The 26,750-nt window shown below is 52.7% G+C and overlaps 1 protein-coding gene across 3 annotated transcripts in view; it reads right to left on the reverse strand.

Annotated features, from left to right (window-relative positions):
• Actn1 (actinin alpha 1) overlaps positions 1 to 26,129 on the reverse strand; it is a 100,442-nt gene extending 74,313 nt beyond the window's left edge. The window contains exon 1 of one of the 3 annotated variants that reach the window (XM_006973102.4): positions 25,483 to 26,129. In XM_006973102.4, the coding sequence (XP_006973164.3) occupies positions 25,483 to 25,587 (105 nt within the window). In that variant the 5' untranslated portion in view covers positions 25,588 to 26,129. The remainder of the gene's footprint in view (positions 1 to 25,482) is intronic. The other 2 variants (XM_006973103.4, XM_006973105.4) reach the window with 2 other exon arrangements.
• Between the last annotated feature and the right edge of the window lie 621 nt (positions 26,130 to 26,750).

Raw genomic sequence — 26,750 nt, forward strand, 5'->3', positions numbered from 1 at the left:
GCAAAGCAAACAGCTCTTCTCTTAGTAAAGGCCTTAGAAAAGCCTGTGGACTCCGAGTGGGGACCCCACACAGACTGTCCCCAGCCGAGTCTCCAGGAAATGCTGTGGAGTCTTTCCAAGGACCTGTGTTCCCACGGTTAGGCCTCAAGGAACAGCATCTCTGGCTTTCATGACCTCCACTTCCCACAGCAAAGCCTTCAGACAAGTGCAATTTAACACCACGCCTGGGCTTCTACTGTGAGTTCATCTGAAAACCAAGACTACAGAAGAGGTTTCTGAGTGTTCCGTGAACTGCTGACCGCACGTCCAGCACACCTCTCTCCCAGCAGCTCCTGCCCTCTGCGGCTCGGTGCTCGTAAACAAATGAGCCGATAGACTTCCTCATACTTGGAAACAAACAGTTTATTCCTGTTTCCCCTCCTGTTTTGGAGGCTAGAAGGCTCAGAACGAAGGCGGTGCTGACTTATAGAATCAACCGCTTTTATATTAGGCTAAGCGAAACAAGCCACACAGAAGGGCAATGAATGCCTGCTTGATCACATGTGAGGAGTCTAAAGGGGAACTCAGAAACAAGAGCAAAGACTGGGGCAGAACTAAGCCAGGCTGGGCTATAAAAACCATGCCTTAAAGAAAAAGACACAGACAGACAGACAGACAGACAGACAGACAGACACACACACACACACACACACACACACACACACACACACACACACACGAGACAGAGGGGGGGAGGAGGGAGAGGGAGAGGGAGAGGGAGAGGGAGAGGGAAGAGAGAGAGAGAGAGAGAGAGAGAGAGAGAGAGAGAGAGAGAGAGAGAGAGAGAGAGAGAACCAAAGACATACACAAAATTTTTTAAAATTAATTTTTGGGAGCCAGGCATGATGACACCTGCCTTCAATCTCAGCGCTCAAGAGGCAGAGGCAGGTGGATCTCTGTCATGAGGTCAGCCAGGGCTATAGAGTGAGACCGTATCTCAAAATAAAACAAAATTGAAATTAGTTCTGGGCTGCTGAGATGGCTCAGCAGGTAAAGGTGCTTGCTGAGGGAGAGTTTAATCCCTGGAACTAAGAAAAGGAGGAAGGAGACAACCAACTCCACAAAGTTGTCCTCTGACCCCCACACATGCCCTGTGGTACACACAACCCACACCCCGTATTATTTATTTACGTTATTTTCTCTCCTCAGCTTTTTTCTTTTTTTCTTAAGATATAATTGACAAGCGAAAATTATGTTTGTGAGCCAGGTGGTGGTGTCCCACGCCTTTAATCCCAGCACTGGGAAGGCAGAGGCAGACAGATCTCTGAGTTCAAGGCCAGCCTGGTCTACAGAGTGAGTTCCAGGACAGCCAGGGCTACACAGAGAAACCCTGTGTTGAAAAAAAAAAATTAAAAATAAAAATAAATTATGTTTGCGTGTTTTGGTTTGGTTTTGCTTTAATTTACTTATTTATGTGTATTTGCGCCCACACACACCCATGTGCAAAGGCCAGAGGACATTAGGTGTCCTGCTCTCTTATTCTGCCTTATTCTCTTTACGACAGTCTCTTCCTGAGCCTGCAGTTAGGTTGGCAGCCACGGAGCCCCCAGGACCTCCCTGTCTCCGTGGGTTTATCGTGCTGGTGTTACAGACATGCCTATGACCAGGCCCAGCTTTTTATGTGGGTTCTGGGGATTTGAACTCAGGTTCTTATGACTGCACAGCAAGTGCTCTTACCCACTGAGCTATCTCTCCAACCCTCTTCCTCTTTGGAGATTTAAAAACATTTTTTTTTAGATTATTTATTTTATGTGTGTGAGTGTTATGCCCACATATAGGTATGTGCAGCGTGTGTGTACCCACTGCTATCAAATTCTCTAGAACTGGAGTTCCAGACGGTTGTGAGCCACTCTGTAGGTGCTGGGAATTGAACTCAGGTCCTCTTAACCACCGAGCCATCGCTGCAGGCCCAGTGTGGGGTTTTTGTTAAACCGCGCTCTATTCATTTGGTTTGCATGTTTATGTATGTGTGTGGACACATATGCGTCATGGCACGCAGTGGAGGTTAGAAGACAATCTGTGGGATGTGGAATGAGATCTCTCCTTCCATCATGTGAGCCCTGGGGATTGAACTCAGGTCCTCAGGCTCAGTCGCAGACCGAGTCTTAACCCACTGAGTCGTCTCTACCAACCCCACTACCCTTTTGAAAAGGTTTGAGACAGCGCTCATTTCGTAGCCCACATTGGTCTGGAACGCACCTCTGGCCTCAACCTCTTAGTGTTCTGAAACTACAAGTAAATCAACCTCTTAATTCTTGTTTAACTAGTGTATGCAGTGTAGGGGGCACAGATGCACACAAGTGCAGGTGGCCACAGAGGCCAGCACGGTCAGATTCTCCCTGGAGCTCGGGCTACAGGTGGCTGGAAGCTGCCTGTGGTGGGTACTGGAAATAAAACTTTGGATTTTCTCAAAAAGGAGTAGCACATGCCAGTGACTGCTGAGCCATCTCTCCGGCCTCCTAAACTTCTTTTAGCACTGATTTCTCAACGGCCTCGCCCTGCCCTACCAATGCTCTGGGTCTTATGACTCCACAGCCTGGCTATGCAGAAGCTTGCTCATAAGTCTACCTCGAATGCTTTGGGGGAAAAGAGGCAGGAAATACATAAATAAATATACGTCTATAAAAACAACCTCTAGCCTTGCTTGGATCTCACTTTCTCTGGGGAAGAAACACAGAGGTTGCAAAGATCTGTAAGAAAAATATGTTTCTGGTAAAACGCCAAATAGGAAAATACAAAAGCCAAGCTAAATGTCATATACACTATGATTACTGCTATCCAAATAATATGGGGAAGATTAAGTCACCAAAGGCTTTCTGAAAACATAAGCGGTTTTGTTTAGGTGACATGGCTAGACGGTCTCTTTCCTGCTGAAGTCATTTATCTTCTCCAATGGGGGCGAGGGGGGAGACAGACGGGTGAAGCCACTGAATCAAGAGCCAGGAAAGCACAGCTTTCCCATGTCATCTCACAGGCTGCCACACGAAGGGAGGAACAGCCTCCCTCCCCCCGCCTCCAATGGCAATGGTACAAGTGCCTGGCTCCCTCAAATCATGATCTTTCAGATGCTCACAGTCCATTCCCAGCCAATGATTGACAGGTTCTCATCACTTTCTCACGACTGGGCACATTTCGGATGGGCTATCTGGGAAGGAGCCACGATCCAGGACCCTGGGTATCATCTAAACACGTTGTCAGCAAACCTTAGCTTTCTTCCATCAGATTAGCGCTACCCCCACGGCGATAGGTAGTGATGCTCTCCTCATTCACCCCCAAAAACCCACCCACTACCTGCCAACAGATCCTCACACAGGACTGGAGAGTTGGCTCAGTGGTTGGGAGCACTTGTTCTTGCGAAGGACCTGGGTTCGGTTCTCAGCACCCACACGGGAGTCCCACCATCTCTTCAAGCACCAGATCTTCACAGAACCCCCACTTCTTAAAAAGTTGAGCCCCATACTACAGCCCCCCCCCCTCTCCAGCCCCTGACTGGGAACCCTGGGTGTGGCTGGTGCCCAGTCCACTTCAGCTACGGGACTAGCAGAGGATGTCCGCTATGCAGAGGCCCAAAGTTTGGCTGAGGTGAAAGGAGACTTCCTAGACTCAGAATTTTCGTATTGCCAGAGTGAATGGCTGGCAGCCACTTTCACTGTCTGGTGACCGAAGCGCACATCCGGTGGGGCATCAGGGTGGCCTCTTAGAGCAGGCAAGGGGCAGGAGTCTGCGGGCCAAGTCCCCGGCTGGACTTAAAGAGGCAGTAAGTAGGGTGGGCAGGGCTGACTCATCATCACCTTACAGGTAGGATGAGCTCACTCCCTTCTAGGGCATCCTTGCACATGGAAACACGCAGCAGCACAGAGTTCCCATGGCAACAGGCCAGAGCCTCCTCCACAGCCTTCACTGGAGTGCCTAAGCCCACGGTCACCCTCTCCAGCCTAAATTCTTAGAACAGAAAGTAAAAGATCCTTGAGAGCGCAGAGCCCTCTCCCTGCACACGCCCCACCCCAGCTTCAGCACAGAGTCCATCCAAGCACATGCAGGACCACATCACTCCCACTCCATCCACCCTGTGCCTCTGCCTAGAGCACTATCAGAAACCAGGCTCAGAGCTAGCCTGCACCCCTGCACGGCTCCCACAGAGACCTATTTCTGCTCAGGCCCACCCACCCCTACGCAGCCCCTCCCATTTAACTGGCAGCCTATGGCCTTCTCTAGCCAGCTCAGCTTCCACCAAAATATCCCCCAACGCAGTCTCCACCCTGCCCCGTACACGAGATTAGATCCATCGATGGCACTTTCAACAGGGACAAGTTGGACAGCCATGTACTTCAAAGGTCTCAGAACGAGCCTGGCGACTGCTACTTCATCCCTGAAGATGGCCTTATCCCTCCTACACACACACACACACACACACACACACGCACACGCACACGCACACGCACACGCACACGCACACGCACACGCACATGCACACGCACACGCACACACACCCTGCTACCCAGTCCACTCCTTCACACTCACACGCAGCCTCTCTGTCCCCAGAACTTAATGCTCCTTTTCTCCTGCCCTTGGTCACACTCTGCCAGGCCCAACTCCATACACCCTCTACCACTCCAACACATCTGCCTGACCCACACCCCTCTTCCTTCTCTTCCTGTCTTCTTTTTTTCCTGGGATGGGGGGGAAGGGGGAGGACTGCCTGATCCTCTGTAGCCCGGGCTGTTGCAAAACTCTGTATAATCAAGGCTGGACTCAAACATGCAGTGATCCTCCTGCCTCAGCCTCCCAGTACTAAGATAACAGGTGTGCAGCACCACGCCCAGCTTCGCTTTGGTTTTGTTTTCTTTTCTTTCTCATCCCATGGGGACTTACTATGCAGCCCAGGTTGGTCTCAAACTGGTTCCTGCCTCAGCCTCCCTAGTATTGGGATTATTATATGCGTCCCACTTACTCTGAATTCTTACATATTTGTTCTGCTTTGTTTCCCCTAATACTGGGAACCCAGAGCCTCAGGCATGTTCAGTCAATGCTCTCCCACTGAGCTCTGTCACTGGAGTCCTCTAGGTTAGATTTTGACTCCAAGCATCACTGTTTCCTTACCTGTTGGATTTTAGCTCAGCGCCACCTTCCTGTCCCCTGCAGGTGGGGCAGGGCCTACCTCTGGGCTCCCTTCACTACCTGATGTAGTGGGTAGTTGTTCCAGCTTTGACCTGGAAGTACCACCCCTAGTGAGGCTTCTGGTAACTGCTGTACCCACCTATGACCTGCCCCTGGGGCGGGGCCGAGACAGGAGTCGTTAAGACCTGAGATCCGGATGTGCCGGCCGTCCTGGTTCCTTGTGATCCTGGATGCTGGACGGTAGACCGAGCAGAGTTCTCCAGAGAACACCGCTGGACTGCACTTCACCTCTCCTGAATCCTGTAACCAACCCCTTTACTGGCTGTAAACTACCCCAAAATAAACCTCCTTTTTTAACTACGCGGAGTTGCCTTAACAAATCCCCCCAATAGCCTATGGCTCCTTAGAACACGCCAGCATGTGACTCTCACTCATTTGTCACCTCAGTGGCAGAGATCACACACCTGGCTGCTACCTGGATGGAACAAGGGCTTAACAGAGGTTGGTACCTCAGAGCCACACATGGAACTACGGGGTCCCTATGGGCCCATGGTCCTGGAAGATTCTAACAGAGCAGGAAATTCCTGTTGCTCAGCAGTCATGTTGTAAGCAGCATTGGTTACAGATGTATACTTACATTGTTCTTTTTGGGGGGTTTAAGTTTTTCAAGACAGGGTCTCTCTGTGTAGCCTGGGCTGTCCTAGAACTCGCTCTGTAGATCAGACTGGCCTCGAACTCAGAGATTCTCCTGCCTCTGCCTTCCAAGTGGTGGGATTAAAGGTGTGCGCCACCAGCACCCATTTTCTATTGTTCAGCAATGACAGGATCACCTAAAGACTCAGATCTTAAAATGTGTTCCCGTCATGAACTGACTTCTGTTAAATATGGGTGTGAAGCATGTGACATCTTGTTAAATGATTCTCTGTACTTCATCATGTTTGGAATGCCATTTTAAAAATTAGAATAATAAGGTGGGCTGGGGAGGAAAATGGCTCAGCAAGTAAGGAAAGATGTCTGCTACCAAACCTGAAGACCAGAGTTCGATCCCCAGGACCCACAGTGGAAGGCAAGAAGCAGCTCCGACAAGCTGTCCTTGACCACCCATGCACCTTGTCGCAAACAAAAGAAAATTTAAATTAAAAAAAAAAAAAAAAAAAAAAACGATCCACAGCAAATGTGGGCTGAGCAGAGGAACCAGGCCCAGCTGGCTGGAGTGCTTTTGTCCATTCCCAACATAATGAGTGAGAATCCCATGCACCTGCTAGCCACCCCCTTGACCCCCTTCAGACACGGTCATGTCTGAGCCAGCCAATGATGTACGCTGTTAGTGCCGACCCTTAGGTAACTTTCTGCATGAGGCAAGGGTGAGCGCTCATTTGCACTATGACAGCATCTCCTCTCCCCTTAGCCTTCCCACCCCAGCCACTCCCAGCAGGTCACCCGAGCTCACCCATCTCCGTGCACTACAACAATCGGGACCGTGAACTATTTCAGGCATGTGCTGATGATAATTCACATTCCTCCTTCTGTGTCTACATGCAAATCTCCTGCAAGTTTTAAAGAAAATCCATGCAGGCAACACACAGGCATCATGGATTAAAGGCAGGGGTAGGAAGCAGCCTCCCAGGAGATGACACCTTCTTAAAAGTCTACTTGTTATCCTCACTCAATGCAGAAATGAACTAGCTGGTGGCATTTGTGACAGAGGGCCATGCTGCCGTCCCAAAAGTAAGGAAAAGGGAAGGAGAGGCTTCTGCAAAGCAGGAGCAGAAGCCTTCTGAACCCCACCTACTTACTACACCTAAACTTGAATTCATCCCCCACCCCAAACAGTGACTACAGGAAGCCAGGGGGAGGAACTCTGAGGAGCCTTACATCCCCAGTGGGTACCGTGGCAGGATTCCCTCCAACTGAGAGGCCACTTTTCTTCAAGGCTCAGGGCTCCAAACCCTCCAATCTGTCCTTCCAGCTTTTCCGAGGGTTCACTAGATACCAGGTGCTGTGCCAGCTTTGGGGATATAACCAAAACCTACACAGAGGCCTCTGCAAAAGAACCATGGTCTTAGCCAGAGAGGGTGGCTCACACCTGTAATCCCAGTTGCCAAGGCAGAATGCTGTTAAGTTTGAAGTCTGTTGTATACAGTAAGATACAGGCCAGCCTGGGCTATACAGGATGGGAACCTCTCTCAGAGTTAAAAAAAAAAAAAAAAAGGAAGAATCATAGCCCTTAAGATTCAAATCCTAGCTCTGCCATTTACTATATATACCTCTCTGGACCTCAGTTTCCCCAGCTGTAAAATGGAGGAAACAAGACCTTGCGTAGGTTCCTATGTGGAAAGTACTTGCTGGGGTGCTTTTCTGTTAAAAAAAAAAAAAAGAAGAAGAACAGAGCACAGCCCCATCCTCACACTGTGAGAAGGGTCTACACCCACACCACCCAACATTACTATTAAAATCACCATTCTTGCCATGCATCACTCGGTAATGAGGACATCTCTGGGCCCTGCCTACACAATCAGGAGGCTTTTGTCATTGTGTAAACATGACCGTGCACTCACACAAAGCTAGGTGGCATGGCCTCCTGTCACCTGGATTAGATGCTGTAGCCTATTGTTCTAGAGGACAGTCTATAGAACACACCACTGTACTGTGACAGGCAAGCGTAACACAATGGCAATAGAGAGGTACAGTAGGAACCCTAAGCAAGGGCTGACACCATAGCTCAGTTGGTAGTGTACCCACTTAGCATGCACCAAGCCTCAGGTTTGATCCCCGGCACAGCTTAAATACTGTGTGATACCCCAGCCCAGCACCTGACGGAGGCTGGAGAATCAGAAGTCCAAAGTCATCCTCAGTCACATGGTGCACTTGAGGCCAGCGTGGGCTACCGAAGAGGAAGAGAAAGAGAGGGGGAAGCTGGGAAGAGGAGGCAGAGGCGGCAATGGCAGCAAGATCGTCATCATCATCATCATCATCATCATCATCATCATCGTCAGCAGCAGCAGCAACAGCAAGAATTTTTCAACTTTATCATACTCTTATAGAAGAACCAGGTCCCCCGGTGTCACAATGATACATGCAACCCACCAGGTTCCCATGGTCCCCGTCAACAGATCCACGTGATAGTGGGTGGGTACCTAAAATTTTACTTGAAAAGGAATCACAGAGACAAGGCCGTTGGAGGGACAGCCTCGGACTGGCTTTTGGTTATCTTTATATCATGTGTTCACCTGCCTGGGTTTTCTGCAATGAATGGCCCAGCTCCAAGCCAGCCACACTATAACAAAGGGAGATGTTCCCAGGAGCCTGGTGACCGCTTCTCATTCAGACTCTCACAGGCCCAGGATGCTGTGGGCCAGGCTGGAGAGGCGTGTTGGAGGATCTGGGGATGAGCCACCTACCACTTTCTGTTGACTCTGGTGTTGGGGAGCGGGGGGCCTTTAGTCTTACAGACCCGGTGTGGCTGTCAGTCTGCTCTAACAGCCTCAGTGAGTTCTCAAAGTTGGGATTGGGGCACCTGTGTCCCCTACATTGTTAGGGGGACAAATCAAGGCAGTGTTTGGGAAGCAAGCAGTCAGCAGGGGTTCTGTAAGAGAGGGCCATGACCACAGCAGCTCCAGATAGGGTGGAGGCCTGGAACATCTACAGAGCAGTCTCTACCCAGCCGCCACACCAGGGAGGGAGCTGCTTCGTCAGGGCAGCCTACAGTGGCAGGGTCAGCACCAGGTTCCTAGGAGCTAGAAGAGCGGCCTTGACGGAAGATGTCACCGCCAAGACCATCCTCGGTACTGGGCTGTGGCTACAACTACAGAGCAGACGGGAGGGAGGGAGGGAGGGAGGGAGGGAGGGAGGGAAGGTCTAGAAAAGTAGTGTGGTGGTATGAAAAGCCTCCACATGGCCCCAGGCTACCTCCATTTCCACTACTTGACCCATGTGGGACTTCAGCTTCCGGGACCAGACAGGGTCACCTCCTTGCTCCTTAAGAAGGTGCTGGTCAGGGCTGGAGAGATGGCTCAGTGGTTAAGAGCACTGACTGTTCTCTCAGAGGACCTGGGTTCAATTCCCAGCACCCACATGGCGGCTCACAATTGTGGATAACTCCAGTTCCAGGGGACCTGACACCCAGGGCAAAAACACCCACGTACATAAAACAGAAATAAATCAATAAAAGAATGTTCCAGTCAAGAGAGAGAAGTTCCTGGGACCTGAGGAAGTAGAGATTCAGCTCCATCTCTGAGGGGTTTCCCTGTGGCAGATAGGGCTGGAGCAGGTGCCCATCCCCAGCAGCAAGTATTTCACGTGCTCTGAGCAAGGCCATGTTTAGTCTCCCACAAAGAACTTGTATAAGTCAAGGCAAGTGACTTAACCAAAGCCTAGGACATTTTTGCCAATATCGGACGGAGTGCCATTTCCCTAGAAGGTGGTTACAATGAATGACTCACCCATAGTGCAGGAACTGGACTCAGCACAGGACAGAGCACGTGGTAATGAGTGTGAGCTGTGATCCCCAGGACTGCCGCCACCATGGCCACCACCTCCACATGGCTGTGTCCCGGCTCACCTACACACTCGGGGGCCATGCCAGGAAGACTGGCGCAGAGAAGCTCGCCTGCCCATCACCACCTCTAACTTGCAGGATTCACCAGAAACGGGCCACCCCCATGCTGGCCAGAAGCCCAGCAGCTTTATCTGCCTCAAGAATACGGTGTGTCAGAGCTGGGTGCGTCCACTCCGAGGTTCTTGAGCCCGCTTGCAGGGATGGGAGAAGATGGTTGCCATGTACTCTGAATCCTTCACGAAGCCAGCCTAACGGGGGACAAAATCGGGGCAGTGTGACCCTGGCCAAATCAGACCGCCACAATGGACTTCACTTTCTTCATCCACATAACCTTCAAGGACCCTTGACTTGGCATTCTATGGTTTGCTTTCTTCAAGCTGCTGCAGGGTAAGAAGGGCAGGAGCAGGCTCTAAGAGCAGACAAGTGAGGAACAAGGCCACCTATCACGCACGCACGCACGCCAGGTTCTTAGACCCACGGAGCCCACCGGGCAAGCAGCCCCCCCCCCCCAGGCAATGGCAGCCAAGGTAACACAGGGGCTGATTATGATATCCCTGCCTAGCGAAGGATAGAGATCGTCCCCATTCTTCCTTGACCCTAGATCACGCCTGCCTAGGGCACCCAGGCTAAGGGACAAAGCTAAGGCACCACTCCTAACCCCAAACAAGGCCTCACTCCGATGTCCTGGGGCAACTTGGCTTCCCACCCCGGGCCACACCCTAGCCAGGCATTTCCACGGTCAGAGAAGGCTGGGCCTCTGTAGTGGAGCACTGACTTCTGGGTCTGCCTAGCAGGGAGGGACATTCACCTGGCTCTACCCACCTGGCCCTGCTCACCCTCCAGGTGAGGAGAAACTCCTGAAAACTGAATACAGAAGGTTACACGGGTAAGACTGCAGAATGGTTAGCGTCAGAGACGGGCTGGGAAGCCCAGAGGCCGATTTCAAGGTCACCTGAAGAATCTGCTTCGTAACCCATGGGGGGGGGGGATGGCTCAGTGGTTAAGAGCGCAAACTTCTCAGTTCAATCCTCAGCACCAACGTTAGGTGGCTCGGAACCACCTCTCACTCAAGTTCCATATCTGATGCTCTCTTCTGGCGCAAGTGTGCAAATACTCACACAGACACATGAATAAAAACAAACCTAAAAACACAACGAACCAAGAACCATGGCACACACCTTTAATTCCAGCACTTGGGAGGCAGAGGCAAGAGGTGGTAAGAGATCCAGCGGGCAGTCACCTAGAGAGTTCCAGGCAGCCAGAGCTACACAGGAAGACCCTGTTTCAACAGCAGACAAACAAACAGAAAAAAAGGGGACAGAACCAGAACACTGGCATGGAGATAATTCCCACATGGCGATCGAGTCAAGGCCCTGAGAACCAACCACCAACATGGAGCACCGACCACCATTCTGTGATGCAGGCTCCTGGGTTATGAGCGATGCTCAGATATGGCTGGTCCAGCATGACAAGAGACACACGCAGCACCAGCAAAAGCCCCATGGCCTCCCGACGCCCTGGCACTTCACAGCACCAAGGTTCCTGTGCTGAGAGAACAGGACAGGACTCTGCCAAGCAGCTCTTGGAGCTAATAGTTCAAAGAAGACAGTGTCCCAAATGCCCCTCTCCAAAGTCCCAATGGGGGAAGGTGGTAAGAGAACCAGGCCTTACTGGACACCATGTCCTGGCCAGCTGGAGGCCCCATGGCTCTATCTAGTTCCACACCCCAAGGGTAAGGTTGCTAAAGACAGCAGGCCAAGGTCCGCCCCTCAGGAAAAACACACATTACGCCATCCATGGAAGGAGAAGAAAAACCGAGACCATACATTGACTTCCTGTGGGGGCCCCAGACTCACCACACAAGGGGACCAGAAACTCCCTAAGATTTTCTGAAGCAGGGATCCCAGCCAAATGCAATCATCCCAGCCTCCAGGGAGAAAGGGCAGGGTACTGTGGGAGGGGCCGGCATGCCTAGTTCCTCAGGAGAGGAATCTAGAGTGTGCAGATGGTCAGGAGGAAAACCGCAGCTGGACTATCTCCAAGAGAGCTGGGAGGTCATCAACAGCACCCTACCACCCTGTGACTGAACACAACAGGAGCGTAACGAGAGGCGTGGCAGGTTCTAAACTCGTCCAAGGCTCTGACCCAGTCCAGTGACGAGGATGGCCCCCAGGTACATCTGAATCTGGGGAGCAAAGCAGACCTCTGTCCTGAACCCAGGAAGCAACCTCATGGCTGGAGTGGCACTGGTCACTTGGACCATGACACCCAAGAGTTTCCTGCTGGACCATGGCCACCCAGACACCTGGCGAGAGACACCCTACGAGTTAGGGAACCACTACTACACACAAGCTTTTGTGTGCCTTGTCTTCAGGGAGCTGGGCGCCACCAGTCAGGAAGGCTTCTGAGGACTCACACTTGCTAGGGGACTCGGGAAACATATACTTTCTACTGTCCCAGGCACCTCAGATCATTGATCCTCCAAATGTCCTCAGAGCCACGAGTTTCACGGTGACTCTCTCAGACCGTATAGCAAGGCTGCCAACAGCCTGCCAACACATCTGTCTCTTCCAGACTTCTCGCCAGCCCATCCTGGAGCCCAGGTGCCAACCGGGCAAGGCAACAAACAGCTAGTGGCTGACAGTCAGGAGAGAAGAACGGGGAGCAGAGACGCCAGGCCGGGATGGAGGTGACATGCTTGTCATCCCGCTAGCTGTCCTCAGGGCCTGGGAATGGGACTGACCAAGAGTGGCCCTACCATACCCGTGCCATGACCCAAAACTCTTCTATTCCCCCGAGCCCCACCCCATCGGGAGAGTCTGTCCTACAGGGTACCATTAGATTCTGGGTACTGCACGTCGCCTCGGTGAGGCATGAACGATGAATCCACTTTTAAGTTTGTAGTGACAGATTTGCTTCACCAAGCAGTGATAAATACAGCTAGGGATGTAGCCCAGCAGCAGGTAGAAAGCCAGGGATTCAATCCTCAGTAAGGGCAAGCAGTGAGTATCTGGGGGGCGGGGCAGGGGTGGACACTCAGAACCCCACAGCTCAGAAAGGTGATACAGGAGGATCAAGCTCCACTTCGTAGTATAGTAAGACTCTTCGCAAAAAAAAAAAAGGGGGGGGTGGGGGGGGGGTGGGATGTGGCTCAGTTGGTAGCGAATCAACGCACAAACCCTGCTTTCAATCCCCATCGCTGCAGAAAACCAGGCTTGGAGGAACACACCTATAATTCCAGGGCTTGGAGACAGAAGGAAAAGGATCAGCAGTCCAAGGTCTACTTTGGCTACATAACAAACCTAAGATGCATGAGACCCTATCTTAAGCAAACAAAAACAGTAAGTAAGTAAATAAGACCCTGACCTCAAAGCCCCAGGATGGCAGGCAGGACATGAGAGCAGGTAACCATAAAGGCACAGAAACATGCCTAGGAAGCAAAGAGCACGTTGAGACTGATTTCTGCCCTCCTACCAGAGGCAGGAAGCTAGGTTTACCTGTCACCTGCAAGGAGCCACGGGACTTGGGCAAAGCCTCCAGGCCTCAGTTGGAAATGGGACGCAGCGCTCCAGCACAGATGTGCACAAACAGAGCAACACACATCGAACTGAGGGGCTACGAGCGTGTCTCCAGTTTTAAAACAGGCACAATACACGCCAGCTGCTGGGCAGGGTTGATATGATCATACGCTTTATTAATAAAAACATCGAACTCAGGATGCAGGTTCATGCTAATGGGGGGGGGGGGGGCAATGGGATTCCAGAGAAATCTGGGGCCTCAACTCCAATGTGCCATTTCCTTAAAATAGAACTCTAAAGTCGGCATGCTCTTTGTGAACTAGCTTCAGAAGCAGACGCTCTAGAAATACCTGCAGTCTCACCTGAACCTTCCGGGTCTTCCCAGAAAGGCTTCACCTTCTGCCAGCCATCTCACCACAGGAAGCCTAAATGGAAGGCTGGGAAACACCGAGAATGGGCCCAGGCCAACCCACATGGGTACTGTGGACGGCTCTTGTGCTTTAGTGGACTGGGACACATCCCCAGTCACAGTCACTGGTCTAGTATGGTTAGACCTTAAGTTAGACCTGCTCCTCAACCAGGGGCTTCCATGGAGAGAGGCCTGGGAGGTTTCCCGGTCGGCCAGCCTGGGAGCCTGAGTGACCTTACTGCGCATGCCAAGCGGCCTCAATTTGAGGGCAGTGGTAGACAGACTCAGATGCAAGCACCAAAGTAGCAGTTCTTAATCTTTTTGTTTGTTTGTGTTTGTCTTTTTGAGACAGGGTTTCTCTGTGTAGCTTTGATGCCTGTCCTGGATCTCGCTCTGTAGACCAGGCTGGCCTCGAACTCATAGAGATCCACCTGCCTCTGCCACCAGAGGCTGGGATTAAATCTTAAAAATAAATGTATAAAGCCAGGAGTGGTGGTGCACCTCCTCAATCCCAGCACTCGGGAAGCAGAGGCCAGAGCCCAGGCCAGGCTGTCTACAGAGTCCCAGGACAGCCAGGGATACGTAGACAAACCCTGTCTCAAAAATCCAAACACTGAATGAATGAATGAATGAATGAATAGGTGTATGTCTTGATGTGTGTGTGTGTGTACATATATATTTATTTACACACAAACATATATAAGATAAAGTTAAATACATATTTAACAGGCTATAAATTTCATTTATCAATACTTAACTTTTTAAAACTTTATTCCGTTACACCTGAACTTTTTTTTTTTTTTTTGGTTTTTCGAGACAGGGTTTCTCTGTAGCTTTGTGCCTTTCCTGGGACTCACTTGGTAGTCCAGGCTGGCCTCGAACTCAGAGATCCGCCTGGCTCTGCCTCCCGAGTGCTGGGATTAAAGGCGTGCGCCACCACCGCCCGGCTACACCTGAACTTATTATGTGCACCTGGGCACACACGTGGCGGTCAGAGGACGGCCTCTAGGAACGGGGTCTTTTCTTCCACTCTGTGAGTTCCAGGGACTGAACTCGGGCTGTCAGGAGTGGGCGCAAGTCCGTTTACCTGCTGACAGCCACCTCACCAGTCCCATGTTGCTCGACTTAAATTATTAAAAAAAAAAAAAGGAGAGTGATGATGTCACCCTGGTCTACTATGCACAAGGTCCTAGATCCCGATCCCAGAACCATGGAATTGAACAATTAAGGGGAGAAAGGTATCACAGAATGAAGGGGGTGGGTGAGCAAGCTCGGGGCCGCATGTGTACAAAGACACCTCTAGTCCTGGCCATAGTAACCCAAAGGGCAGGAAACAGGGATCCCAGCCCAGTTCCCGCCTCCAGGAAAACACATTCATGTGCCTCCTCCTCCTCCTCCCAGCTCCCAGAGCTGAGTCTGGAAAAGCACTTTGGGTTCCTGGAAAGAAAGGCCCTTCGGAAATATCGGGAACTCGGCTGGAAGGTGCTGTTATTTATTATCTGGAGGATGTCTGTGGTGTTTGAAGGGAACCACTCCACCTTCAAAGCCAAGGCTACGGCCAAAAATAACAGAGGGGCTGCTGGCAGCCAGAGAGACACAAAGGGGCTGTGCTCGGACAACTTTCTCTTCATCCCCAAACCACAAGCTGTACGCTCAGTCTCTCCATGGGGTACGAGACAGGACCTGGTCCTCACAGCCCTCCACGTTTCCAGACAGGTCCAACATGGAAAGACAAGATACATCCAGACATCTGCCTGAGGGAGGCCACTCACCTCCAGGTTCCTCCCCCTGTGACATTTCACTTACAGAGGACTGGGGGGGGGGGGGGATGGAATCCAGCACCAATCCATCTTTCTCCCATCATATCCACTTCTGCAAATGGCTTTCAAAGAAATTCTTAGGAGGGCAACTTTCCCTGGAGGAGCCCATAGCCACATTTGATCCTGCCCTGCCTCTCTCTGAGATTTCACTTTGAGAAATCCACACCACCCATGCTCTCGGGTGCGTCTTACTTTCTTCTGAGCACCTTTCTTTCTCTTAATCCTCATGTTTCAACCTATACTAAAATATCTTCAGGAGCTGGGCATGGTAGCTCACACCTATAACGTGCCTGTAATTCCAGCACTCAGGAGACTGAGGCAGGAGAATTGTTGCCCATTTGTGGCCAGAGTGGGCTACACAATGAGTTCCAGGTCAGCCCAGGCAAAAAAACCTGTCTCAAACAACTACAAGAAATAAATCTACAAGCCCTGGCCTGGCAACACAATCCTATGGCCTGTAACCCTACCCCAGACAGGCCCACGGGCCCCAACCACCAAGCAGGAGTCATAAGGTAACCGAAGAGACACTCTCCCCGACTGACTGCCTTTCCACCCAGAAGAGACCTGGTTTAAGGCCCTTCCGGGCCCTACAATGTTCAATGCTAGGGCTCAAAATGACACTGGTGGTGTTGTTATCAGCCTGGCCCAGAAAAGTCCAGCACTGTCACGCTAAAAGCCAACCTAAGCCCCCAAACCTTTGTGCACAGTACTCTCAAGGCTTAAAGTATGGACTCCTACACTCAAAATAACCTTAATGAGCCCTGCTGCCTGGAGCAAAGCCTTCCTGGTCCCCCAGGTGAACCCAAACAAAGGGCAGAGCAGGTGAGAGCGGGAAGCAGCGGGGATGAGCTGCTGAACCCCAAAGCAGGGGAGGCCACTCCCTAAAAGCTGGAGTCAGGGCTAGGAGCAGTTTGGGGGTGCACAAGGTGGCCACTGGCACCCCCACTTCCTTTCCAACCAAGAAAAGTCACTTCAGAAGTGTCCGCATCAGCCAGGCTCCGTCAGTCCAAGATTTTCATCAAAATTCACCCTAAACATTCAAGTTGTGTCCAAGACCTAGGTAAAGTCACCTGACTTTCCTGAGCCTCGCTTTCTCTACCCTAAAATGGAGATTCGTCCTCACAGGTTTGCTCATCACCATTAAAGGCAAGAAATCACATCATGATTAATACAAAAGTATAAATGTGAAAAACCATGAATCATAAAATAAGCACTTGATTACACACCACCCCGAGTTGTTATTCACTCACATTTAAGACTAAAGCCTCAGTGAAAACACAAGCCCATTCACAGCCGAGGCTGTGTCTGCACATATGGTTAAAATCAGAATTCTGAAGTTAATCTGCCTAACTTTGTTCATAACCCAGTATACTGACCGGTCAGTCAGCTCCTGGGCAAGTTACCTCTCTTGGGTCTCAATTGCCCCATCTAGCAAAATATACTAACAGTGCCTTCCTCGAAGACTTGTGCAGACCAAGGTCATCTAAATCATTTAGCCTTTAATCATCATGAACCATTGGTCATTTTACTTACTTGGAGAACCAAAATACTGTTAATAAACACTAGTTGGTTGAGTGATGAAAAACAGACCATTCTCCTAGCCAATCTGCCTTCAAGAATCTTCTCTTTCCTCCCCCAGGAGATGGACAGTGTTTAGATTTCCCTCTCGGTATCTTGGCCTTCTGAAACGCTTCAAACCAAAATGAACACCTGGGTCTGCATGTCCAGCCCTTTCTCTGTGTGCCTGGGAGCAGGTCACTCTTTATCTTTAAGTTCAGATCACTCTAGGAAGAATGACCTTCCCACATCCCTGCTCCCTGCTGCTGGGAATGCTAACGGAAGCCACTGATGGAACGTGGCTGACTTATGGTCTGGCATGCAAGGATTCCTCCATGTCCTCCACCCTGGACCTTTTGGGACACAGGCCTGGAGAGGCCTCTGATTCCTCTCAGTGGAGAGCAAATCATAGCCCCACAAGAGGCCCATGGTAGCCAAGGACCAAGCAGGCAGTTTCCAGGGGAACAGCATCCCTGGAAACGCATCTACGCCCAGTTCCCATCCTCACTGCCTTTTATTCTCCTCCCACCTCTGTAGTGGGCTAAGTCACCTACCCACTATTGCTAGGCAACTTCCCAGGGAAGCGCGGCTGCCTCTCCAGCCCATGCCTGCCTCGGACCCTGAGGAAAGCCGCCCTTGCTGCTGACCCTGGGGATGACAGAAGGCAAGAAGTGAGAAGTGACCACAGTCCAACAGGGTTTCATATTTGAACATCCCCAAGCCAGGCAGGGGACTTGGGAAGATAAGAAAAGCCACCTTTCTGCCCCAGCCCTGTTCCCCTGTGCTTATGTGTCCTATATTCTCAAGACAGTTTCCAAGAGCAGAGCCCATCACACTCTACAGAAATGCACACCTTTGATCCCAGCACTCGGGAGGCAGAGCCGGGGGGGGGGGGGGGGGGGGGGGATCTCTGTGAGTTCGAGGCCAGTCTGGTCTATAGAGCAAGATCCAGGACAGGCACCAAAACTACACAGAGAAACCCTGTCTCGAAAAAGAAAAAAAAAAAAAAAAAAAAGAAAGAAAGAAAGAAAAAGAAAGAAAGAAATGCTTCTCTTCCCGATGACTCTTCAGCTCTTCTACCGTGGTTCATGGCTCCAAATCCCAGCTTAGGAGCAGACAGCAAGCAAGGAGGAAGGGGTGAGGGCGGGGCGGGGAGCCGCACAAGTAAGGATAAGTTATGAGGATGGCAGATGCCATCCTAACTCCCGCGACAGCATTCACATTTGGGAGGGTAGGATGACAGGCGTCTGTCAGCGTCTTCCTTCCATTAGTCTTTTCTTGGATTTTTCAAAATTGGGACCTAATTCCCATCACATCGGTGTTACCATTTTTGCTACGCACAATCCAGTAATTCTGAATCTATTCACAAGGCCATGCATCCATCACCACTGTCTAATTCCAGAACATGTCCACCCCTGGGGTTTTATCTGTACACGTCCATCTTTGCTTCACGTTCCTACGCACACAGGCTATTTTATAAGTGGCGCGGCAAAGCAAACACCAGAGCGGGGCGGGTGGAACCACCACCTTCAGATCCTAAAGCCACATCGCCCTGACCTTGAGATCCTGAAAAAATGTCAGAGAGTTCTCCACGTGTGAAATGTCACAGCAGCAGGGCCCAAACTCACAGGAACACATATGCACACAGGCCCTCAGGATAGCTACTGTAGGCTGGACTCCTAGTGCTCCACCCACCAAAGTCCTGTGAAACACCCGCCATCCCCAGTCAATAGAAGGCCATGAGAGAAGGCCTGAGGAACTCTGTTCCCTCATCTTCATGTGCAGGGAAGAAAGGCTGGGAACAGACGGCAAGTCTTGGTGGTACACTGGGACAGGAAAGTGGACCCCCGGGAGGCTCTAAGCTCTGCTCTCCTGGGTCGTCTCGGTCCCTGTCCCCTCAAGGCTCCTTGCCTGGGTCAGGGCCAGGTTGGAGTGAGCAGAAACCTGACCTGAAGGGTAAGTAGGACCACAATGACCCACATGAACAGTACTGGTACATGGGGCTGCAAGGCTTCCTCTGCCTGTGGCCTCTGCGCCACGACCTCTCTGAGGAGCTGCAGACTAGAACCGTTGAAAACCACCTCCAGTGGAAAGGCTGTAGAACCTGCCAAGATTTTCATTTGGGCAGGGTCTCGCTCTGTAGCCTTTTGGATGGCCCGGAACTCACCACAGAGACCAGGCTGACAGATGTACCTGCCTCTGTCTCCTAAGTTAGGTGCTGCGATTAAAGGCACGCGCGTCACACCTGGCCCTGCCAGTATTCTTGCTGAATAAATGAGCCCAGCTCACAGGACTGCTCCCACAGAGCTGTGAGGCCGCTGGCCATCTCAAGAGGAGAAAAGGCAGAGACAGGAGGGCAGGTGATCCCCGGCTGCATGTCAGACTGTGGATCACTGAGGCTGTCTGGCTGGGATGACCCCAACTGTGCCTGAAGAGGTGTGGGCCTTTTAAGAGTCTGACCAGTGACCTGCTTGGACAACCTGGCCTAACCATCACTCTCAGAAAGTGAAGGACAGGGGGGGGGGGACGACACCTGGCTGGGTAGGTTGCCAAGTTGGTAGAATGCTTGCCCACCATGCATGCAACTCTTCTGAGTTCAATTCCCAGCACCACGGTGTATGCTGTTACATATCTATACTCCCAGCACTTAGAACACAGAGGCAGGAGATCATTTTCAGCTATACAGAAAATTCCAGGCCAGCCTGAGCTACATGAGACCCTGTCCCCTCCCCCTCCTGGGGGAAAAAAAAAAAGCAAAGGGGAAGAAAGGAAAGAGAGAAGTAGGGTGAGCCCATGGCTCGACGCTCAGAGAGAAAGAACAGTGAGAGGGTGTCCCTAGTACCTGACTCTTGGTGGCTTGCTCTGCCCCTCCCAAGCCTCGCATCTCACCCTTTCTGAATCCTGCAGCACACTCGGTTTCCCAGCAGAAACCTCTTTCTTTATACCCTTTTACTCAAACTACACATGCAGGACACCGTCTCCACGGTGTGTGCAGACTCCGTCCCTACCACAGCCTCGAGGTCCGTCAGCCACTCACTCCATCAGCTAGAACTGACATCGCCTAGCAGTATGACTGCGGGTCTTTCTGGTCCCCTCTCCACCTCAGCGGTGGTTGTCATGACCCACAGGGCAGCGCACCCAGGGTGGTCTTCACTTAACACTCTGGAACTGGTTCCGGTAGTCATCTCAACAGTCCAACTGCATCAAGGACTGGACTCTCTCCAGGAGCCACACATCAGTACACCTGAGACCAGGTCATAGCTCAGGCTGGGGCTATCCCACTCCAGCTCTAGACCCACAGAGAGTCCCACATCTTGTGTGACAAGCCCTCGAGCCCAATTTCCGGTCTGTGGCCAGGTGGCCAGGTGCCCGGCGCCAAGCCTTTTTAGAGAGGGTGGGGAGGTAGCAGCCTTGAAGCACCTCTCAAAGCCAGCCTCAAGGAAGAGATTCCTCCGGAAGACATTGACCATGTACCCTTCAGGAGCCTACCAGCCTCTTCTTCCTACAAGCTCACCTCCAGTGTCTCATTGTTGGACACTCTGGTTTTCGGGCCCCAAGCCAGGCCTTCTCACACCTGCCTGGTCTAGGGCCAGCTGGCACCTGGGGCCTGATGGCCCAACCCTTCCCTCCCCCACTTCTCCTTCAGGTTTTATCCATTGCTTAACCAGTGGGGCACCTGTTCCCAGCCTACCCATGTGGAGCAGGGTTTGGAGAGGAAAGAGCTACATCCAGTGAGCTTGGGGAAGGTGCTGGAAGGTGTGAGGGCAGAGCAAATCCCTGGGCTAAATGGCTCTTAAAGGACATTCGCTCTCTGTGTGTCCTTCTTGTACTGTAACACAACGACACAAGTTTTGAGTACTTTTTTTCCAGGGAGCGGGAGAAAGAGGGCTTTGAGACAGGGTCTCATTATGTAGACCAAGCTGGCCTAGAATTCACTAAGCAGTTCCAAAATGGCACAGCTAGTCAATGAAGGAACCAACACTTACACACACACATACACACACACACACACACACACACACACACACACAGTGAGCATTTATCTGCAGAAGCTGGAGCCAGGATGCAGGTCTAGGAATTGGGTCTTTATTTAGAAACAGAGCATCCACGTCCTCAAGCAGCAGCCTCAACCAAGCCCTATCCCTGTGCTCAGCACCAGGAATGCAGCAAAGACCAGGACAGCCTGGGTTCTTGCCTGCCCCCCCCCCGCCCCCCGACTGTCACAGGTACTAGGCAGTCAAGAGGACAGAAAAGGATGGCTCCGAGAGTGGCCCTGATTTGGGATGTTAGTCCTTCCCAGGTAAACCCATCCATTCAAGCCCGTTCTTTCCCTTGGGAAATCCCGGGTGAGCTCCCATGAGATGGTCCAGCTACCCAGAAAACAGTGTGAATGAGGAGGCCTGTCTCCCCGAGACCCAGCCTACCACTGGTGCAGCGCTGGGATCTGGGTCTTAGCCACAGCCATTTCCATTCACCTCCCAACGCTGCTCTGTTTCAACAGCTACTCACTCAACAAGTATTGATTAGATGTCTTATTGTGAAAAAGCCCCAGGGCTGACACCTGTGGGACTACACGGTCACCCAGAACCTCCGAGACTTCAGAGAAGAGAATATAGTTGAACAGTAAGACCACCTCCTCACATCTCCAGTTAAAAACGGCATCAGCTAGTTTTCACAACTATGGAGGCCAAAGCTGAAAGGAGCCGGCCCAAGGTCACAGTGAGAGGATAGGTCCGGGACCTAACACCAAGTCAGTATTCTCTTTAGTCCGCTTGACTTCTGTGCACGTACATTTTAGGGTGTGGTGAGATCTCCGTGAGGGAACACAGAAAGGTCATCACGAAAAGAACTGTCTCGGGAGAGAAAGATGGCTTCAGACCTCAGCCTGGAAGTCAGGAAGGCGACCGGAGCTGCATCTCCTCCAGTCCACAGGTTCTGTGCCACGGCGGCATTTGGAAGGATGCGGACCAGCCAAGAACTCTGCCCCAAAGCATTCTTTGGCGAAGGGTTATAAGCACAGCCATCCCACCCCCCTTTGGCTCCTTGAGTCATACCTCCTGCCTGCTCAGGCTTCCACCTGCATCCACCTCCACCAAGGAAGCAGTTCCTACCACATCATTTCATAGGGACGGGTAAGACCTGGAAGGTGGGGAGTCTCGTAGGGCAGAAACACATCTTACTCGGCATTCCACGACCAACACCTAGAACTCAACCAAGCTCACAGTCACTGCTCACAAGCATTTGTGGAACTATATCTAGAAAAAAGCCAGGGTTGGGGAGATGGTTCAGTCACTAAGGGGCTTTCTGCATTAAGTACCTAATCCAATCTCTAGCACCCACATAAAAAGCTGGGTACAGTGGCATATGCCTGTAACCCCAGCAGTGGCAGGGGCAGAGAGACATCCCTGGAGTCTGCTGACCCTCCAGACTGGCTGAATCAAGAGCTCCAGGTTCAGTGAGAGAAACTCTGTTTTCAAAAATAAAGGAGAGTTGGCAACATGTGTTGACAAAGGCATGTAGTCTCTCTGTGAGTTCGAGGCCAGCCTGTTCTACATTGCAGAGTTCCAGGTTAGCCAGGGCAGGACATAGAGAGACCCTATCTCAATAAATAAAGTGGAGAGTAACTCAGGAAGACACCAGACACCAGCCTCTAGCCACCACACAGGCAGACCCACACATAAACCACACAGAGAGAGCCGACAGAAGGAAATGACTTGCCCACGGTCTCACCAACAGCCACGCTGCACCAGGGCTAAGCTAAAAGCAGGCAGGCTCTCCTCTGCCTTCTGTGATGTAACCTTTGACTCCAACTGCACATTGCCCCCCCCCCCGCCCCCAATTCTCCTCTGCCTCCTTCAGCCCTGTTCCGTTATGGGCAATGGTCCCATATAACACCCTCTCCATTCCCAGTCTGTAGAAAGAAAAGCAAAACCTACAAGATGCTGCTCTGCCTTAAGAAATGGCCCCTCTGTGTATCCCTATCATTCATTCTCCTGAGAACTAGGCAGGGCCAAAATTCTGCAGACAGGGAACCTGACGTTCACAAAAGGCTACACAGAGAATGAATGGCCCAGGCCACAACCTTGGACCAGGTTTTCCAAGTCAAAAGCAGAGGGCCTTCTGCGAGGCCCCCACTGTCAACCCAAGCAGATACGGATTCCCAGATACCAAAACCCTCTGGCTCGGGATGTCAGACCTAGCTCCCTTCCCATCCTTCCTCCAGCTACCTCCCGGTCCACCACACACCAGCCCCCAGCCCGGGCTACTTCTCTCTTATCCTGGTCTACTCATCCTTACATGTGTCTGGCTCATAGAGCTGCTGGGATCTACGAGATAGAACAGGTACCACGCTGGCACACATTTGCCAACATCAGCCTACCTGTGTTACACATGCCCAGAGATGACCAAATCCCCTAGATGGTCTGATCCTCCCAGGTCAGAGTTCTCTGAAAATCTATCATTTTTCTCTCCAACCTCACTAAATACATTCATTCAGCCATTCATTCATTCTTTAATAATGAGTGAACACATAGACCCAAGACTCAGTGTCTGGATGCCAGGACCGGAGTCCCACAGCCCTCACTGGGTCTGGCCTCTAACAGCTCCACCACCCCGGTCTCTTCCAGCTCGAAGGTGAACCCCTGAAAGGGACTTCTATTCTCCATGGAAGATCCCAAGATTTCCACCATTGCCATCCCAGCCCTCCTGACCCTCTTGAGAAAGTTTTTGGGTTTTTTTGTTTTGTTTTGCTTTCTGTTTCTTTCTTTTCTTTTTTTTTTGAAAGAGAACCGAGCAGAGGAGCGAGATCCCTTGTCCGCCGTGGGAGTCTCGGATCAGCTCACCGCGTTTTCCTCCTCCCATTCCAGGAAATAAAACTACTCAGTGAGTAAAACAGGGAGAAAGACCCTCAGCCCTCAGCTCCAGAAGAGGGGGAGGGGGCGGACAGGAAGAGGGCGGCGTCTTGAAGCTACCAATACATTACAAAGAACTCAGTTCAAAGCCAAGGGACTCTCTTAAGTCGATGTTGCTGTAGGAGACAGGGGCAGGGCCCCAGGTCGCCTGCTTAAGGGAAGCCCATTGTGGTGTGTTTTAAATTACCTCTGCTTGTCTGATGAACTGAGTGAAAGGGCACCGTTTCAGGGCTTAGGAATCCTGAGTGAGCTAATACAGGATGCCTTTAGTCGAAGGGGAAAAAAAAACTTCAGTCGGCTCTCTAAACTCCCCCCCCCCCTTTTAAGTTTAAAAAAGGGAATGAATGTTACCATTTTTGGACATGAGCATTCTCCCTCAAGCCCAGCCCTAACCGCACTATCCAGAGGGACGCGCCATCCTGTCCCCCCCCATACCCAGATCACGAAGGGAGGGGAGGTATGAAATGGGGAGGAACTGGACGGGAATGGGAGGGGGGTTCAGGGTACGTGGCTGTCTAGGGAAAGGGCTCTCTGCGCAGGCAGGAAGCCGCAGCAGGGTTAATACCCTCCCCACCCCCCCAACTCCCCGGCCAAAAGTGGTTTCTGACCTCTTCCTACCACTAGCCATTACACTCGGGACCCATCGCCAATTCCCCAGCCCAGACCGGGCAGCAGATCCAGGACCTCGCCGGATGGCGTCTAGGACACAGCTCGTGGCTAAGCAGGGATCCTCAGAGAAGGACCTCAAATATCTTCTGAGACTATCCCTCACCCCGGAGCCCCTCAACTAGATCCAAGCTACCCAAACTCGCGTTTCACCAGGAAAAGAGCGAGTCGGTGGGGCAGAACGCAGACGCTAGGCTTGCAGCCACCAGCTCACCGAGTTAAGCAATAAAACGGTTCACCGTCCTGACCCCGCCCCCACAGGGCCCTGGGGAGCCCGCGAACGCCCCCCGATTTTTCTCGGCCCCAGCCGCACTCCAGCACGTCCACTTCCAGGTAGATGTCGAGGTGGCCGCCAAACCCTCCGGCACCCGCTCGGCTGACTGTCTGCCGACCCGGCTAGGGGCGCAGAGTCCAGGGCAGCTCGCCCCTACGGTACAGAGCCCCAGGGGCGGCCCAGGAAGCGCGCTGCCACCGCACGCCATATGGAGGCGCCAGGAAGAAGGGGAGGAAGGGGAAAATCGATCCCGAGTAAGCAGCCATGGAGCCGAAGTCTCAGCCCCAGCCTCTGGAGCACCGCCCCCACGCCCTGCCCACGCCGGCATGGTTTCGGCAGCAGCGGGGTGGCCTAGACCACCCGCCCCGAGGCGACCTGCCCGCCGGCGGGGCCACCTCCCCGAGCTGCGGCTCGCCGTTCGCGGGCTACAGGGCAGGGGTGCTCCCCTCTTCCGCCCGGTGCCTGTAACCCAATACCCCACCTCACAGTGGCCGCGCTGTCCCCGCCTCCGCTCTTGCGCGCCGGGAACTGGTTTCCAGCCGGGAGCCCAGGAGTGCGGCGGGCAGAGGGGATCAGGACCCGGGGATGCGGCGGGTGGGGGTAGCTGCTAACCTTCCTCTGCTGCTTCTCCCAGGCCGGATCCAGGAGCAGGTCCCGGTCCCAGTCCTCTTCGGGCTGCATGTAGTCGTTGGTCTGCTGGGAATCATAATGGTCCATGATGGTGCGCGCGTGCTAGGGGCTGGATTTTTTTTTTTTTTCCTCCACCTTCTCTCCAGGCGACGGCAGCTGCTGCCCGGGCGTGGGGAGGGAGTCGGCAGGGCTGGGCTGGGCTGGGCTGGCGGGGCCGGGCTCGCTCCCCTGAGCCCGCTTCCGCCGCGGCTCTGCTAGCGGAGGCTGCTGCTGCGGCTGCGGCTGACGGCGGCGGCTGGAGCTCGCGGACTGCCTTCCCGGGGCGCGCGCTCCGACCTAATCTCCACGCACACTGCGCTCGGTGAACACTCGCGCTGCCGGAGCCGAGGCGGGCGGGGGCGGGGAGAAGGGGCAGAGCCCTCCCGAGGTTCTCCATTGGCCAGGCCGAGTTGCCCAAACTTCCCCCCAGCGCCTCTCATTGGGAATTCCTGGCATCCGTCAGGCGGGTCCCTGTGCATATAGGTGGACTGGGCGGCCCCCTCCGGGCGTGCACGCCACCGCCCACTCCCTGGGTTCCCACTCCCCCGCAGCTCATGTGACACCACCTTAAGCTGAACCGGAGTGGAGCCGGGGGACGCCTCCCGGAGCTCGGGGACCAAACAGCACTGAGCTTAGGAGTCGCGGGAGTCGCCGAGGATTGGCCCGGTTCCCTGCCGGCGGGAAGGCCTGGAACTTGGGCGCACCGGTGTTCCTGCGGTCCCACGAAAGCTCCGAACCCCAGATCTGCGAGGGGAAACCCGAGGCGTATTTCGTTTTCTTTTTCCCGGGGAACCTGGGTCGGGACAAGTCAGTACCCTGGAAAGGGGTGGCGAGGGCCTACAGTAAAAAGGAATTTCCTGATTCCACCGCCGCTGCTCCGGTCCCGCCCCTTGGGACCAGGCTGATCCCTGCCCTGCCGGAGCCAGGTTTGTGACCAGCCAACGGTTCTCAGGCCACTGAGCGTCCCTACCTCGCCAAGGGTCCTTTGGATACTTCTCTAGGGCCGGGGGCACTGGCCAGCTGCGGGCTTCATGCCCGGCTTCCTAGGCTCCCCCCGGGTGGACTGACACACTGAAGCTGCCTTCTCGAGGCCAGCGTCCTCTTTCCCATCCACTTCTCCAGCTTCCTTACATCTTCCTGAAAACTAGGAAGGGCCCTGAAATCATCTACCTATACCATGATCCTTCCAAATACATATACCTGACAGATGT

Source organism: Peromyscus maniculatus, chromosome 14 (genome assembly GCF_049852395.1).
Source record: "Peromyscus maniculatus bairdii isolate BWxNUB_F1_BW_parent chromosome 14, HU_Pman_BW_mat_3.1, whole genome shotgun sequence".
Taxonomy (NCBI): Eukaryota; Metazoa; Chordata; class Mammalia; order Rodentia; family Cricetidae; genus Peromyscus; species Peromyscus maniculatus.